General features: G+C 45.0%; 1 protein-coding gene across 8 annotated transcripts in view; it reads right to left on the bottom strand.

Moving 5' to 3' along the window:
- Nucleotides 1-4,142: 4,142 nt before the first annotated feature.
- Nucleotides 4,143-16,937, bottom strand: part of LOC119174612 (uncharacterized) — a 612,314-nt gene continuing 599,519 nt past the window's right edge. For all 8 annotated transcript variants that reach the window (XM_075895367.1, XM_075895368.1, XM_075895369.1 and 5 more), the window contains 3 exons: nt 16,574-16,764; nt 8,945-9,153; nt 4,143-5,817 (listed from right to left, as the gene is read on the bottom strand). In XM_075895367.1, the coding sequence (XP_075751482.1) occupies nt 5,678-5,817; nt 8,945-9,153; nt 16,574-16,764 (540 nt within the window). In that variant the 3' untranslated portion in view covers nt 4,143-5,677. The remainder of the gene's footprint in view (nt 5,818-8,944; nt 9,154-16,573; nt 16,765-16,937) is intronic.

Raw genomic sequence — 16,937 nt, 5'->3', positions numbered from 1 at the left:
TGGCCTTGGGTGATCCTTCACGTTCCAATGTCGTCGACCCCAATGCCGAGACCAGAGCAAGCTCGTTAATGTATGCATGGGTCGGGTAATGTACGGCTAGAAGTGGGCATGGTAGTAAAGAGACAGTTGTCGGCAAGGCGTGAGCTATGCTTCGTTGGCAAATGACACTTTAGAAATATTACTCTACTATTTTTGTTTCTTCCCATGCTGTAAGCTTTTTTTCTTATTTCTTTTTTTCTGCCATATTTAGAAAAAATTTCCACAAACCTCGCTAACATCACAAGACAGTTGAAAATGAACGATAAAATGATGAATAAAGCACCACGCACACATACGCTTCTTGACACGACTTAGTGTGTGCTCAGGAGGCTGCACATGTGTACGCAACAGAAGCGCATAACTATGTACTGGGTATGCAAAGTTACTGCGATCTGATGTCTGCCGCCACGCGTCTTTACAGACTCTCTTTGAGACCTGGACATACACAAGTAGAATCTGGCTTTACCAGGTCACCAGTCTTGCTCACACGTGATAGTCAATGCCGATATATTATTTATTTTTCGCATCTAGTTTGCAAAATTATGCACGAGGCAAGTATGCTTGCTAATGCATGTATTGTAAGGAATGAAATAGACACAACACATGTACGATGGGCTCTCAGTTGTTTATCTGACTTCGTTCTCCTCCTTCTCTAGCAGAGTATGCGCACCCGTGCCTAAGTATGTGCCATAAAATATCATCATCAAACGCCGGAAGAAGAAGAAAGAAGACTGCTGCCTGGAGTGAGCGTGTGCTACTTTGCTTCTTCTAATAAACCCTGGTCTGGATGGTCCTAATAATGGCGCCGTGAACCAGAATACTACCTCCTCGCAGGCAAGAAAAGTCAACCTGCCACGGAGCAGCAGAGAAGAAAACGGCGGAGGAGCAGAGGATTGACCTGGATCGAGCGACGAGACCACGGTGAACTGTACGAGCATCATAACGAACGATCGACAAGTAAGGAGTCATTGTTAACCGCCTCAATATGAGCAAGGAAGTGATAACAAAGAAAAGAAAAGCGCTTCGCTCCCAGATCATGCGACTGATTAACGCAGCTGAACAGCAAATTAATGATTTAGCTAACCGGGAGCAGCTGTTTACAATGCAGGCGCAGATTAAAGGAATAAGCGACAGTCTCAAGAGCGCGAACGAGCAAATGGAAAAGTTTCTGACAGAAGACAATCCCGAAGCTGAATTTGAAAGGTTCATAGAGTACGACATGAAAATAATGAAGACCTTATCTGCAATAGAATTCAGGCTTCGACAGCCTGCACAATCGGGTTCAAGCGATAGGACAAGGCAGGTGACGCCCTTAAGTACAGGACAAGAAGCAACGGAACTAGTTAAGCTACCAACGCTTGAAATGATAAAGCTTGAGGGAAAAGCTTTGGAGTGGAACCACTTTGGGCTCTCAGTACGAAGCGGCAGTTCACCTGAGTCCGAACATGAGCAAGGGACAGAAGTTCAATTACTTGTTAGCATCTCTAACCGGAAAAGCAGCGGCTGCTATTGAAGGACTTAAGTACTCGGCAGAGAAAAATTATGATGACGCAATCAAAATACTGCAAAAAACGTTCGGAAATCGCGAACATTCCATTGAAATGCACATGAATGAGCTATTGAGTTTGGAGAAAGTGAGGTCTGTTCAAGATACTGATGACTTAAATAGGCTAGTACAGAGAGTGCAAGTCAACATATTGGCACTCAAGTCCCTAAAAGTGGAAACCGAGAGCTATGCGTCGATGTTGCTACCGGTATTGAAAAGAGCAATTCCACCAGAATTATCAGTGCAGTTCAAGTCAAAAGAGGCTACCAGAAACAGCTCAGATTCAGAAAACGGCGAGCAAAGCAACCCAACAGGAAAAGCGTGCGAGGAAAAGCTAGACAGGCTTATGTTGTTGTTAAGAGAGCAAGCAGCTTTTCGTGAAGACACACAACGTGAACAAGAGAATAACTGCAAAACCAAGAGAGAACGGCCGACAGATACGCACAACTTCAAGCTTCTATAGCTCAGCGCACAGAATATGTTCATTTTGCAAGCAGAAAACCCACGCAACCGAAAACTGTCGTCAGAGCATTCCAATGGATGAAAAGAAAGCTATGCTTACCGAAAATAGAGCATGCTTAAGATGCACGAGACCAAACCACACTGCATGCATTTGCAAAGCCCAAGTAAAATGCAAGAAATGCAAGGGACGACATGCCACGTCAGTGAGTAGAACTGTGATGCAGAAAACAAGGGCAGAGCTGGTCTCAATAGCGCAAGCTGAAGCAAAGACGTCTACGCTACACGTGACCAAAAATATCAAGCATAATTTTGTTCTTTTGCAGACGGCTGTAGTGTGCGTAGAAGGAGAAACATGTGGCTGACATTGCCGTTTGTTATTAGACAGCGGAAGTCAACGTTCATTTATTGAAGCGGGATTAGCGAAAGAAATAGGTGTGAAGGTGTTGCGACAGGAAAGGCTGACAATTGGTTCATTTGGAGGAGACAAAAAGGTCAAACTAATGAACGTGGTGCAAGTGACTGTAGGATCACAAGAAACAAGCACGACAACAGTGATTGAAGCGTTACAAGTCGACGTTATTTTGCACACTTGTATACCCACTCCAACTCAGAAACTGAGTGAAAAAATGAAACAGCTAAAGATGCAAGTGGCTGATCACAGGACGAGATGACTGCAACAGATTCTGTAGAACTACTGATCGGCTCAAACTATTATTGGAAATTCTTTACAGGTAGAACTCGAAGAATCGAGGACAGACTGATGGCTGTAGAAACTATACTGGGATGGGTACTGCAAGGGCCGTCAGAGCAAAGCAAGACAAAACTAACACATAATCAAGCAGTAATGGTTCTGAAGGTTGAAGCTGCGGAGACAGAACTCCAGCAAGAGCTACAAAAGTTCTGGAGCCTTGAGTCAAATTGGGATCACAAAAAACAGTTTGGAAAACAATAGCCGAGTGCGTGTCATGGTGGGGAGGATTTTACGACCACCTCATAAGAAGCCTGAAGATGTAGATGCGAAAGATAATATCGGAAAGTGCAGCTTCGGTAGAGGAGCTACGAACTATTGTAGCAGAAATTGAAGGAACACTCAACAATCGACCATTGACTTACGTATATGGAGATCCTGACGAGCCAATGCCACTAATGCCGGCAAACATCATAGGCGGACGGCGACAGCTTCAAGACGGACAAACAAGACTGTACAACGGTGACATTGAAGATGCATGGCGAAGCAGATGCAAACTCGTGCGCGCTTAGTGGAAAAGATGGCATCGAGAATACATCAAGGAAATAGGAGCTACGGTCAAAGCCAAGACGCGGCAAGCAAAACCACTCTCACAGGGTGACATCGTGTTGGTTGAGGACAAGGCTCCAACAGCATTTTGGAAAATGTGCCGGATTGAAAAACTCTACCCTGGGCGAGATGGAATAACAAGAGCTTGTCTCCTTCGCACAGGCAAAAAATAACTTCTAAGAAGATCGGTGAACCACATATATCCAATGGAGGGTTGTTTCAATTAGCCCGCGAGAGCTTATCCCATTTCAACTTGGGCGGGCGGGAGCCTATAAAATATCATCATCAAACGCCGGAAGAAGAAGAAAGCAGACTGCTGCCTGGAGCGAGCGCATTCTACTTTGCTTATTCTAATAAACTGTATTCATTAGAAGCAGCCCCTGGTCTCGATCGTCTTAATATGTGCCTGTGCCCGAGCACCGCACGTGCCCAAGCACCGCACGTGCCTGAGCATCACCTGTGCCAGAGCTCCACAAGTTTTGCCGGCCTATGTCCGGGACTAGCCCGTGCACCATTCATAACAATATATCATCAATTTCCATGCTCTACTCTTCCCTATGAAGAGTCGAAAATACACAAGAAAGATGGGAATGAGGCTGGATTCAACGCCGCTGGCATGGTGCTCTATGCAGGGAGCTTCTCCAGAATGCAACGTTTTTCGTAACCATGTAACCATTGCTGCTGGCAGCAATGGTTACACTGTGACAAAACAAATTTAAAGCTGAACATTTAGACAGACTTGCCAGACTGGTTGGGTAAATAATTAAGACTTTCAAAACAGAACTACACTCACAAGACTTTTGCATGGTAATTTTTATTAAAATAAGATCATCTCAAAAGTAGAGAGAAATAGAGAGAAAAAAACAACAAGGGTGTAACCGCAGGCAGAATGCACGTGACAAAGACACACTTTGGATGTTTCCAAAAAATGACACACACGACAAGCTCGAGTCACAAACACAGTGTTAAACTGTGTCCGCTCTGTGCATAAAACAGAAACTCGTGAGCAACACACAGTTCCCTCTTAAACACAGCCGAAAGTTTTCTTTACAGGTGCACGTCACATTTACGTACACAAAGCAGCACACGTAGAACGGGACGGGGCCCATGGATCAACCACGAACGCCTTTGTCGCGATCGGACGGTCTGCAGAATGTATCCGTAAATGTGACACAGACCTACCCATAACACGTTATGTACACTTTCGAAAAATAAAATTACAGAAAGCAACGAAGTAGTGCTTGTTGTTGGAAAAAACGTCGTCACGGGAGAAAAATGGTCTCACAACAAGTGAAGCAACGATTCCGGTGACTCAAACAACACCGGTGGAATGTAGCGAGTGAGTTGTGTTGAAGGCATGCGTGAAGAAAACAGCCGTCATCATCTGTCCTTTAAACTATAGTGCATATATATTTATATGTGACATGTTTTAAAAAAATAAATATCGAAACAACGCACACATTTACACTGGTCCTTCGCTAAGACTCATTTGATAGGCCAGTGGGGTGTGAATGTGTTTTTCGAGGCTTGTTTGTGAACGTAAATTCACAAAACAAGCGAGCATTGTTGGGTGGAACCGGAAGGAAAAAAAATATTGAGAGGATTTCGAATAGCAGTCTACAACAATATGATGACATTTGGCGGCAAGCTCGCAACACGACGCCTGACTCGGCAGAAAACACGGTATGAAACAGCAAACAATTATAGTATAGAGCAAGCATTAGACCAACAAGCTTGACAGTGTGTATTTACAGACTCTTCAACGTAGCATAAATGGAGCCTTTCCAAACAGTTATATATATATATATGTATATATATATATATATATAATATGTAATATAAAATGTATCTGTTAACAGCAACTTAAATGCAGTCGCGTCTGATATGTCATTCGTGAGAGAGAGAGAGGGGGGAGACGCGTGCATTGTGTGCGCGTGCGCAGTATCCGGAACACTTGCATTCTTTAGATGTACACCGGTGTTGTTGCATTTTTTTTGAGCAGACAGTTCTTGCCTCTATGTACACTGGCGGCAGCTTTGGCATTTTCAGGGTCTTAGCCAAGTCGAGGAACTGCCGACCGTGATTTTCCTCGCTGCAGACAGTCGCTGCAGTCCGGCGTCGGTACGGCGGTGACTCTTCGACTGACCGGAGAACCCTGTGCCGGGGTACTGTTGCAAGGAAATGCGCGTCTCCCGTGCAGCACTTCACTCACGGTTCTGGCAGTAGGCTGTTTTGTCTGGAAACTAGCTGTAATGAGCTGGATGCGCGTTATCGAGACTTAATGATGTGTGCAGTTCGCTTCTCATCCATTTGTAAGCGGATCTGCTCAGGTTTCAGCGCTTGGATTGCATCGATGGCCTCAGCAGCAACGATCCATCGATCCACAGGTTTGGCCTCTCAAGCATGGAACGCCAGAGCGTCACCTCTTCGCCGTGAGAGTCCATCCAGTCCACGTCCCGTCCGTACAGCTTTCCTGTGAGAGACGGAGCGGGATCTTGTGAGGAAATGACCCACAGATCAAAGCTGTGGCAAACATTGGCTCTCAGACATTTCTGTGGAAGAATTTTCATGTGAACCGTAAATTGTTTTAGGACGGAGCACTCAAAGGGACCCTGAAAAACTTTCCTGAGACACCACTAAATGGCTTTATTAAGAGGTTATTGCCTCACAAATCAACTGTCGCAAAAAATCTCAAAGTACGTAACGTACGAGCAGCACTAGAGAGATCTGTTGCACGTTGTAATTGCTTTCTCTCTTCTCTCGCCCCGACGAGCGTGCTGAAAGCTAAGCAGAGAAATCAATACTGCTGTTCAAGACTGTTTGCTGACTACAAAGCAAAGTTTTCTAAAAAGCATCAGTACAATATATAAGCGTTTCCCACAGAGAACTACAATGTGCGCTGCATTCCTGCCAGCAGTGCACCTGTGTGACAAAGGACAAGCCGAAAATAAATAGACACCTTCATAAACACAAAGGTGAGTGCACCTTCCAGCGTCACTTGTGCCCAGTTGTATTCAGTCAGAATTAAAACTGTGCAGGACAGAGAAATAAAACACAGCAGATAAACCTTTTTACATTTTGTATTTCAGGAAAACATAACGCCGCTGGATTTTCATTTTAGGTGTGAAATACAATAGAGGAATGCTGATAGTGACTAAACAAGAGAAAAGTGATAATAAAGCATTCTGTTACCTGATTTTCTGGCGAACACAAAAAGAAGAATGAAGAAGGAAAGCACGCCCGCCGGACGATTTCAAATTTTCATGAGAATCTTGCCCATGCATCGGGGGCAACCTACCATTAGTTGCTCACATAAACATAACCATCCCTGCCCATGAAAAAAAGAACAGGCCTGCGTGAAACATTCAGCACAGTCGCAGCAATAGCTGACAGAGCAGCTGTTGTAAATTCTCTCGGGGCGACACTGCCCAGTACAGTTGCAATGTACCCACAACGACATAAATCATCATAACTTTGCTAAGTCGAGAGGCACCCACTATATAATTACTCGTCATTCTGTGTAGAAGTGAAGTAGCCGCTATGCATCTTTCGGGCACCATTCTTGATGCTGTGGCTGATGATGAAGACATATGCCTGAGCCCTTTGTAATTAGAGGGAAGCTTTAAACTACCACTGTACGTGCAATTCGTATGATCTTATTTCACTCTTTACCACGCTATACATCGGTTTATTTCTGGCCCGGCGAGATGCCTGCAGAGGGTCTTTCAAAGAGGTTTCAAGCGCCAGCACAGCTCAATGGTAGAATACCCGAATGCCATGCAGAGATCAAAATTCAGGTCCCGGTCGATTCTGAATATTTTTACTCCTATGGTGCGCAGTAGCAGGTAACAGACATTAGGTGGCAGACATCTACGCCCCGAAATTGGCCTTTGTTGTGATCTCGTAACAGCTTTCGCAGTAAAGGTAGAAAAGATCCCGTCATTTCCACAAAGTGAATGATGACCATGAAGCTGGCTTGCAACTGATTGGGAGAACCTGTGAATCCTGCATACAAGTCCTCCACCATCATATAAAGATGTGACACGTTGTTATAGTAGTGATTGCATATACGCTTATGTATAAACAAGACGTGATCATTAACTAATCGATGCAATTATGCACAAGGATTACATTACTGACTACGAAGTTGTGGGATGCATTTTCGTTCGAAGATTACAATTCTGTGGAGAGTGAAGTACGGTAAAACTTCGTTCATTTGAAGTCACTGGGGCCGCGAGAAAGCTTCGAATCAAGCGGGTTTTCGAATTAACAGAACATACAAACAAATGCAAGGAACTTGAACTATTCAAAGTAATCGGTGTTCGTCGTTTGCTGTGCCGGCAAGCTTGCGGCTCCAAAGGTTATGTTTTCCAGCAATACCTGGTCTTCATTTTGCCGCGAACATGGATGAACGGTGGGCCTCTGCTGCCACCAAAAAAGAAAAAAGAAAACACCGTCGTGATCGACTGAAATGTGCACCTGCAGAAAACAAGACTTCTTCACTGCAACACAGTAATGGCACGCGGGCAGCATGTCGCCTGCTCCTCGCTGCGTCAGCACGTCATGATGCGACCATCTTTCTATTACAACTATGAATTTAATATATGCCAGTACGACAAAGCTCACGATGTGTTTTGGCTGGAAAAAGTTATCTTTGAAACTTTCGAACTTAGCTTTCGAATTCTGTGTTGCTGGCAAGAACTCCCCCAGCGGTGCAAAGACGCGAATTGCTGGAGCAATCGGAGGTTCGCATACATCGCGATTTACCCTAAACTGTTTGTTATTAATTTCTTTACAATCCCAGTCAGAATGGGTAAACCATGACCCGATGACGTTGCGAAAAACATGCAATAAGCTGCCCGCGTGTCACCGCTGTGTTGCAATAAAGCACGGCTCGTTTTCCACAAGTGCACGTTTCGGTTGACCACGAGACCGTTTTTTTCTTTTCTTTTTTTTGTGCTGGAAATAGCGAGGCTGGGGTGCTTCAGTTGCCACTCGTTAGCATCGATACATTGCATTGCCTTGTGACTATTAATAGCCGTCATTCCACAGATTCGCGGCGAAATTGGGATCGAACTGGCACATGGCACCCAAAGTTTTCAAATTAACCGGACTGGTGCCGGCCGCCGTTTCAAATTATCCACTCAAACTTAGATTTCAAAATACGGGACCGTGGAATTCCTTCGAATTAGGCGAGATTTCGAAATAACCGAGTTCGAATTAACGAGGTTTTACTGCATGTGGCAGGAGGATCTTGAATTCTGAAAGCTAAAGAAGGCAATGTCGATACAGGTCTCGAGTCTAGGTTCTTCTGCCAGTGCTGGCGTGCTGCCGCTGCTTCGCGGGCTCTAACTTTGCAGTCCGCCTGTCGATGAGCCTTCTTCGCAGTGCACATAATGCCTTACAGATGTGTACTGGGTACCTCGCTTATCGGCAGAATGACAAATGGCATAGTGGCACAACAGGTGCTTACCTATACTCAACGAAAGTTATGGTGGGGGTGCAGTGGGTACATGGCACAGCTGCTCCTCTAGCGTATACGCCAAGGGACATGCCCTGAGCATAAGAGGCTTGGCGAGCGAGCTCCTAAAACAACGTACCTGTGCCAAGGCCAAGCCGTACACCGCCCAGGAAGTCATTGCTGGTGATCTTGTCGTAGTCCCAGATGGTGAGCTCGAGGCAGCGGTCCTTCAGTTCATCCAAGGACACATCCGGGTACACGAAGGTGTGGTTCCACTTGGGGTTGCAGCTCTTCTTCACCACGGGCGTCTTCTGCTTGCTCCCTTTGGTCCGGTCGGGAAGCAGGTAGCTAGGCAAAGCAAAAAATAAAGCACACTCACTTAGAAACAAACGCAGGTATTAACCACGGTGCCAGCACTACACTTTTTACCTCATCGTCGTTTTACTTCTTCGTTTCTTGCTCGACAGCTCTCAACTTTCGCTGAACAATGAAAATTGATTAATTTTTCAAGAAGAGTATGAAATTTCTGCGCAGAAGGCCAGAACTGAAACGTATACAGTGGAATCTCGATGATACGATCACGGCTAATACGAATTTCCGGATGATACGAATTTTTTTGTGGTCCCTGCCGAGCCCCATTACTTTGCGATGCGCTAGAGTATGTTTGTTACGAATCGATTTTCTGCCCGCGTCGTTTGATACGAATGAACGTCGCCCCACTGACGGCCGCGAAATGGAACAGCGCTCAGCCGCGCGCCGGAATGCGCGCTGCACCGCCGGTTTGGCATTTTGCCAACGGTGCCTGCCAGCAGAGCGTGGCGGCCTCCAGCATCGGCGCGCGTCGTGCGCAATATCGGAGACCTCAGAGACCGCTTGCGCCCTTTGATTTCGGTTTAGGTTTAGAGGTGGCGCTGGCCACGGTTTCCTTTCTTTCTCTCTTTTTGGGTGCGGCGGCGAGGACGCGACGACGCGGCGGACTGCGCGGGTCAAGTGGGGCGGTGACGCTTTTGTTGCTGTTGTGCTTTTCCTCTTTCTCTGCGTGGCGTTGGACGGAGTGGCTGCAGTGCTGTGCTTCGGGCGGCGTTCTTTGTGTTTGCGACATTTTGCCTAGTCGCAACGAGCTATGTCTCGCAAGCGAAAAGCGCTCTCCTTTAAGGAGAAATTAGACGTCCTTCGAAAGGTCGATGAGGATCCTAAGAGAAAGCGGACGGAGTTGGCTAAGGAGCTAGGCCTTGCAACGTCAACACTGAGCACAGTTGTTGGACAGCGAGAGACCATAATGAAAAACGTGCTTTCGTTCAACCTCAACACAAAGCAAGCGAAGACCGCTCAGCACGTGAAACTTGACGAGACTCTCCTGACTTGGTTTAAAGAGGTAACCGCAGCTGGCGTGAATATCGATGGCAAAGTTTTGCGGAAGAAAGCCGACGAGTTTGCACTTGCTCTGCATATCGACGGATTTCAGGCCTAAGGTGGGTGGCTGCAGCGCTTTAAGACTAGGCACGCTCTCGTTTACAAAAGCGTCTGCGGCGAAGCGAAAAAAGCTGACGAGGCAGTTGTCAGCGACTGGTTAGAGAAGCTGCCGTCACTCATTGCAGAGTATGAGCCTCATGATGTTTTTAATGCTGGTGAGGCAGGTCTCTTTTTTAACCTGCAACCCGAAAAGAGCCTCTGTTTAAAAGGCGAAGCATGCAGAGGAGGCAAAAAAAGCAAAGAGCGTTTTACTGTGCTCTTGTGCTGTAACGCCGACGGATCGGAAAAGCTTAACCTGACCGTAGTCGGAAAGTTCCAAAAGCCCCGGTGCTTCAAGCGCGAGAGTCGTTTGCCGTGCGTCTATCGCGCAAACAAAAAGGCGTGGATGACGGCGGCGTTGTTTGAAGAGTTTTTGTCACTCCTGGACAGGAGGATGGCTTGTAAGAATCGGAAGATTCTTCTTTTTCTTGACCAGTGCACCGCCCACTCGAGGCAAGTAAATAAATGCTTTTTACGTACTTGTGCCTGGATGAGTTCACGTCTGACTCTTTGTTAATTTAGCTAGTTTTATTTGTTTCGATGATACGAATTTCGGCTAATACGAATATTTTTCGTGACCCCGTGAGATTCGTATCATCGAGATTCCACTGTATAGCCTGACAAGGTCTTGACCTCCCAGGCCGACGCCCAATCCTAATACGGCATGCATCGGTCGACATGGCATTTTCACACATTTTATCAGGTACACTGTATTTGCTTGGTTTTACATTTTATATGTGCATCTTTTTTCATTTTTTTATAGGTATGCATCCAAAATTATTGATACACAAAAAACATGTTTATTTCTACAAACATACACATACGAAAAAACATATTACACAGTAAAAAAAACATTACCACAACTGGAAAATTCTGTTTCAGTATATCAGTTAAACAGCAAGAGAAGAAAATAAAATGAAATGTAACTAAGTATAGAAGTAGTGCTTTAATTACAAATGTATCGCTCTACACACACGCCATCGTCTTCAAATTTTCTAGCGTTGGCAATGTCAGTGAAAGTTGCAGGATACAGTAAGAAATTCCAGGAGACCACCACAGAGAGAAAAAATAGGATGAGATTTTAGTTACAAAAAGATTGGAGAATTTGCTAGCACTGGTCTGTTTTGTTCTTTGGTTTAAAAACAAGCAGTTGCAATCAATAACGAAAATTCAAAACCAAATCTAAGGCAAATGCTTATTTTGTTTTTTGCACTCACATCAACCCACTTGAGCATGAATCAGAGTTTAAGAAGGACTTTTGTAGTGTTTTTACAGCGCCCATAAATACAGATTTTGATGTTTGTGCCCAAAAGCCTAGAGATGCCAATAAACACCTATATTCAAAATCGCCACCTTTATATGAAGGGTGTAGTCTGAGATAGTTAATACATACACTCAAACCTCGATATAACGAACCCAGGTATAACAAAATATCAGTTATAACGAAGTAAATGAAGAATAGTCTTGCAGTAGCTGTAGTGTAAGGCATATAGCTTTATAGCGAATTTTCAGATATAAAATTGACCAATACAAGCAAAACAAGCCTTCAAACGCTACAGAGTGTTCAGTCTCAGGCACTGCGGATTCGCCTCGGCTTGCCTCGTAGTGCGTCGACAATGGCTACTATAGCAATCGCCGGTGACCACCTCACCACGACACATATCAACGTTGAGGCACTCAGGACACATATAAGGCATATTGCTCGGACACCCTGCCACCACCTAGCCTCTTTACCAGCAGACAGACCACGTTCGTCATTTTGCCAAACGGTCACCACATATCGCAATTATTTGCCAACATGCTTCACACCCGCCGCCAGGCCTTTGACTCCTCCCTGGTGCCTGACTCAGGCTAACATCAGGCTAACTATACCTGGCATCCAGAAAAAAGCAGATATCTCATCACCTGCTCTCAGGCAGCTTGCTCTGCTCTTGTTATACGAGACGTATCAAGGCTGTATACACGTATACACAGACGGCTCTGTTTTACAGAAGAGTTCAACGGCATCATTTGTTATACCGATAAAAGACACGACAAGAAAATTCAAGACCTCCCACTTTACATCAACGGGAGCAGAGCTCACAGCTCTTCGTGCCGCATTGCAATGCATCAACGACCAACAGCCACAAAAATGGACAATTTTCAGTGACTCAAAGGCGGCACTGCAATCCCTTCTATCACCTTTACGCCACAGCCCGTACGAACAGATGGTATTCAAGATTGCAGAAAAGACTCAACATTTCACTGAGAAAGGACATGAAATAGCCATTCAATGGCTTCCAAGTCATTGTGGAATAATTGGCGATGAATGGGCCGATCGAGCTGTCCGTTCTGCCCATACTGAAAAGCGATCAAATATCAATTCCGCTTTCCAGAACTGACGCTGCACGGGAACTCCACATGCTTGCTCGCAAGCACACCACGTCACAATGGAACGAGCCACAATTCATCCATGCACGGTTATGTACCTTAGAATCAACTCTCAGTCTTCGAATTCCTCCGGAATTACACCGACGAGACGCTACTATGCTGTGCAGATTATGGTTGGGCGTCGCATTTACCAATGCATATGCGCTCCGCATAGCAATGGCTGACACTGCTGCATGCGACCATTGTGGCAGTGACGAAACAACTTGGCACATTCTGTGTGAATGCCCACAATACAGCTCGAAGAGACAGTCACTCTGCAATGCACTAGATGAACTGTACACACAGCCTCTTTCGGAAGAAAGAATCCTGCGCTTCTTGCGTTCAACCTGCTTGTCCAAATGACTGTGATCAGAACTCCCTGAATGTGTGCGCATGTGATTTTTTTTTTCTCTAACTTATTTTATATCTGTCTATCTCTATCCTCTTTCCGACCCTTTTCCCCACCCCCGTACAAGGTAGCAAACCAGTTCTCCAAGGTAAACCTCCCTGTCTCTTCCTTTTATTTTTTCTCTCTTCTCTCGTTTCAGATATAACAAAGTTGTTTTCACGCAAGATGCTACTTTGTTATAATGAGGTTTAAGTGTATTACCAGGCAAGACTGATTGTTTGGAGCTCTGTCGGTCCAGCCTAGTCTCTATTTCAACCAGCTTCCAGAAAACGACCACCAGCGACACTGAAGTGGAACACGCTGGGCGGCATACGTTGCCATAATGACAGGGCGTGAGTGGTTGGTAAATGCTAGAACAAAGAGAGCGCCAGGGGAAAGCATATTGAAGATCAAAAGAAGAAAAATTTAATGGTTATGAGGCTTTTGTTTTGTTTGTAATTTACATTTTTAAAGTGCTCACTGCCAGGAAAGAACTCTGCTCAACATGATTCAACCTGGCCAATACAAGGCCCTCCTGTATTCTCGTCCTAGTCGTAGGGCTATCTGCTACTGCTCTGCCCTTCTCAGTCATACGGATAAAAAAGACGCTCAGTTTGTTGAATATACGATGGACACTTGACTCACTAATACTATGCTACAAAATAAATGCAAAATAAATGGATAGGCCTTATTCTGCGAGCCATATGGAACAAAGGCCACATTCACACCTATGGTCCACAGTTGGCCCCTTTGTCATCAAAGAACCATAACATTCCTTGTTTGTTTATCGAAGATACAAGCTACACACATGTCTGATTGAGGTTATTCACATTTATGCAAAATTTATTGTGCCTATATTAACAATGCTGGAGGCCAAAAATGTCATTTTTCCAGCCCATTTTTCTAAACAGAAATGTGCTTTTTTAATGCCTGGATATCCAGCCTTAAACTAATAATAAGAAATGGCAATGATGAAAATGATGAAGAGCAGCAAAAGGAAATATGCATGCAAGTTTGTGATATTGTGAAACAAACGCCATGCACACACTGAAGCATTTCATACGAAAAGTTGGGGCTGCTATCAGAATCTTGATAGAGGTATATTTATTTGTGTTGAGGCCAGAGACCTAGCGCAGGAAGTTTTTTTTGTTGCGATAGGAATTATATGGACACTCTACGGGTTCTTGCCATCGCTGCCATGTTCCACGTAAACTCACAAGTTTATAAATCCCCCGCACATCGTATGTTCTACACGCGGCTAAAATCGCACGAGCGGGAGTGACAAGCACTGCTCAAGAAAAGATTAAACAAAGTGGCTGATTTCTGCCACTCCAAGGGCACACACGATAGCATCCCGCCGCGTGTTAGACCCACTGTTTTCTTTCTGCTTAAGCAGAAAGAAAACCAGCACCTGTCTTGAATGAGCATGAAAAGATGCGCGGGGGGGGGGGGGGGTCCGCTTGAGCAGCGGCTGTGAATTTTGATTCTAATGGCACAGTCGCAATCGCTGGCGTGTGCGCTATCTCGGTGAACGGTAGTGCACGGCTTGTACACTCTTCTATGTGGTGTGCTCTCAACGTGAAAACATTGTGCGAAAACAGCATTCCTTGCTAAAGTGACCACACTTTTTCTCTTACACCAGCATTTTGTAAAATTATGCGATTTCGTATCCAGAAGAGTTGGCTGTCACCCTTACTTCATATTTTAATGGGATTGAGACATGGACGAAGGCAGCAGTCGCCGTTTTTATGACCCAACTTATTATTTGGGTGAACCTGTGTTTGAAGAACAGAACATACTAATACCAGCTAACATAGAGCGTCTGCCGTCGATAATCGATAATCTGCCTAGCGTTGAAGCCTGTCGACGTGCCATCAAAGATTCCAGCGTTATTGCTAGCAGCCGTGTAGGTTCCAGAACAAACTCTAATATAGGCGTTGTGCATGTAGTCTCAACGGTAGACTATTTAGATGGTTCCCAGTCATTCGTGCGTGGTTTCCGAAAGGCAGCGTTAAACATATAATTGGGTGGTAACAAACAGAGAGAAAGGAGTGGGTGCGACATTACCAGAACAATATTACAATTTATTGTATTGCATTCATCGCTTTGCCAAGGAAACTAATTTTTTTTCTTTTCAGTTTTTATGATTCCACAGTCGCCGTCGAAGAGCGCGTGCTGCGCTTATTGGCGGTTGCTCAGAAACCATGCGACGAGTTTTTTGAAGCACCTCTGCCGTCCAAAGCTGTGAAAAGATAAACTCACACAATGATGTCTGCACACAAACACCACCTTCACAAGGTTCGCGCATTTTGTTCACGTGGTGCATGATTCATGCATGGTATTAAGTTGGCCATGCATTAACTGATATACGATGTGACTGAACTACACGGGATATGGTTACGGCTACGTCATTTGTGTATCCAACACGTTTCGCTCGATCAATGACAAGACTCGGCTAAATTTGGCATTGAAAGCGCAAATTGCCGTTTAGGTGCAGCAGGTCAGATTGGCGCAGAATGGCGCAGCACTTCCACCCTTTCTTTTGGCTGAAAAGACTTTACTTCTGCAATTCATAAACGTACTTCAAAATGGTCTCGCATCACTTCTTCAAGGAATCACTGAATGACCTCAGTACTGTAGTTTATTGCTTCACAAAGCGATCACAGCAAAAATTTTTTGAATATATCAAGAACAAGCAAAGTTGGTGGAATTCGTAGCAGATTTTACCACTTAATCTCTTTCTTAAATCTCTTGCTCTTTCCCAGAGTGATTTCAGAGTGCAGTAGCATTGCTACTGTGTAATTTTAGCACATTAAAGAGTGCAGCTTGGCATTTAACCTGTGGCAAGAAGCCCATCTGGTCCAAATGCCACCCTTGGTGTATTTCAGCTATCAGTGAAAAACAGCAATCTGCTGTATGACGCCATACAGCAGATGCCAGCAACTCCGATGAGAGAGAAGACGTGGCCTCTGTATTCAGAGAGGGCGCATCACGCTTCACTTGCAAACTCTTCTTGGCCGTGAACGACAGCCTGTTTCAACTGAGGTGTTCATAGTAGACGTCGCTTTGAAGACCTCAGCACAGCAGAACACCAAGCATGAAGGGCGGTTCAGGACCCTTTTAAATGCGATGCCACAAGTTCACTCGTTCATTTGAATAACACAACACCTGACATGAACATGCCCAAGTCACTCACTACATTTTCATCAGCGCATTGGCGAGAGGTGCCAATGATTTTTTGAGTACACTCGAACATATATATAACAAGCCTGGATATAACAGAATATTGGTTATCCGGAAGTAAATGAAAAATAATCTCTCAATAGATGCAATATACCTTTGTAACAAATTTTCGGATATAAGGAAACCATTTTCGTGTATGATGCAACTTTGTTATAATGAAGTTCGAGTGTATAACAGAGCCTGTCATGGAACGTAAACTACCGCAGGCAAACTGACCTTTTGCAAAAGGGGTCGGAGGTTCCGTTGGAGCGTGTGGCCGTGAGATTGCGTGCCTCCTTGACCAGCACATGCAGGGAGCCTCGCACGGGTCCCTGCTTGATGCTGCGGCTAGTCACGTCCGGCGGCATGTACTTCAGCGCCAGCAGAATGTCCCCTTTGTAGCTCAGTGGAACCTCGGGGCACTCAAACTGAAACACAGTAAGGACTCCTTGAATGACCTTTGAACACTGCAAGATATACAAGTTACAAACCATATACAGGGATGCTAAAGAAAGAAATAATGGAGCTATGTTAGTTACACTTCAATAAGAACTAAAAACTGCCCAGTAAACAGCGAAAGACAGGTGGAAACACTGCCTTG

This window comes from Rhipicephalus microplus, chromosome 5 (genome assembly GCF_043290135.1).
Source record: "Rhipicephalus microplus isolate Deutch F79 chromosome 5, USDA_Rmic, whole genome shotgun sequence".
NCBI lineage: Eukaryota > Metazoa > Arthropoda > Arachnida > Ixodida > Ixodidae > Rhipicephalus > Rhipicephalus microplus.
The sequence above is the reverse complement of the archived record's forward strand: the minus strand, read 5'-3'. Positions and strand labels throughout refer to the sequence as shown.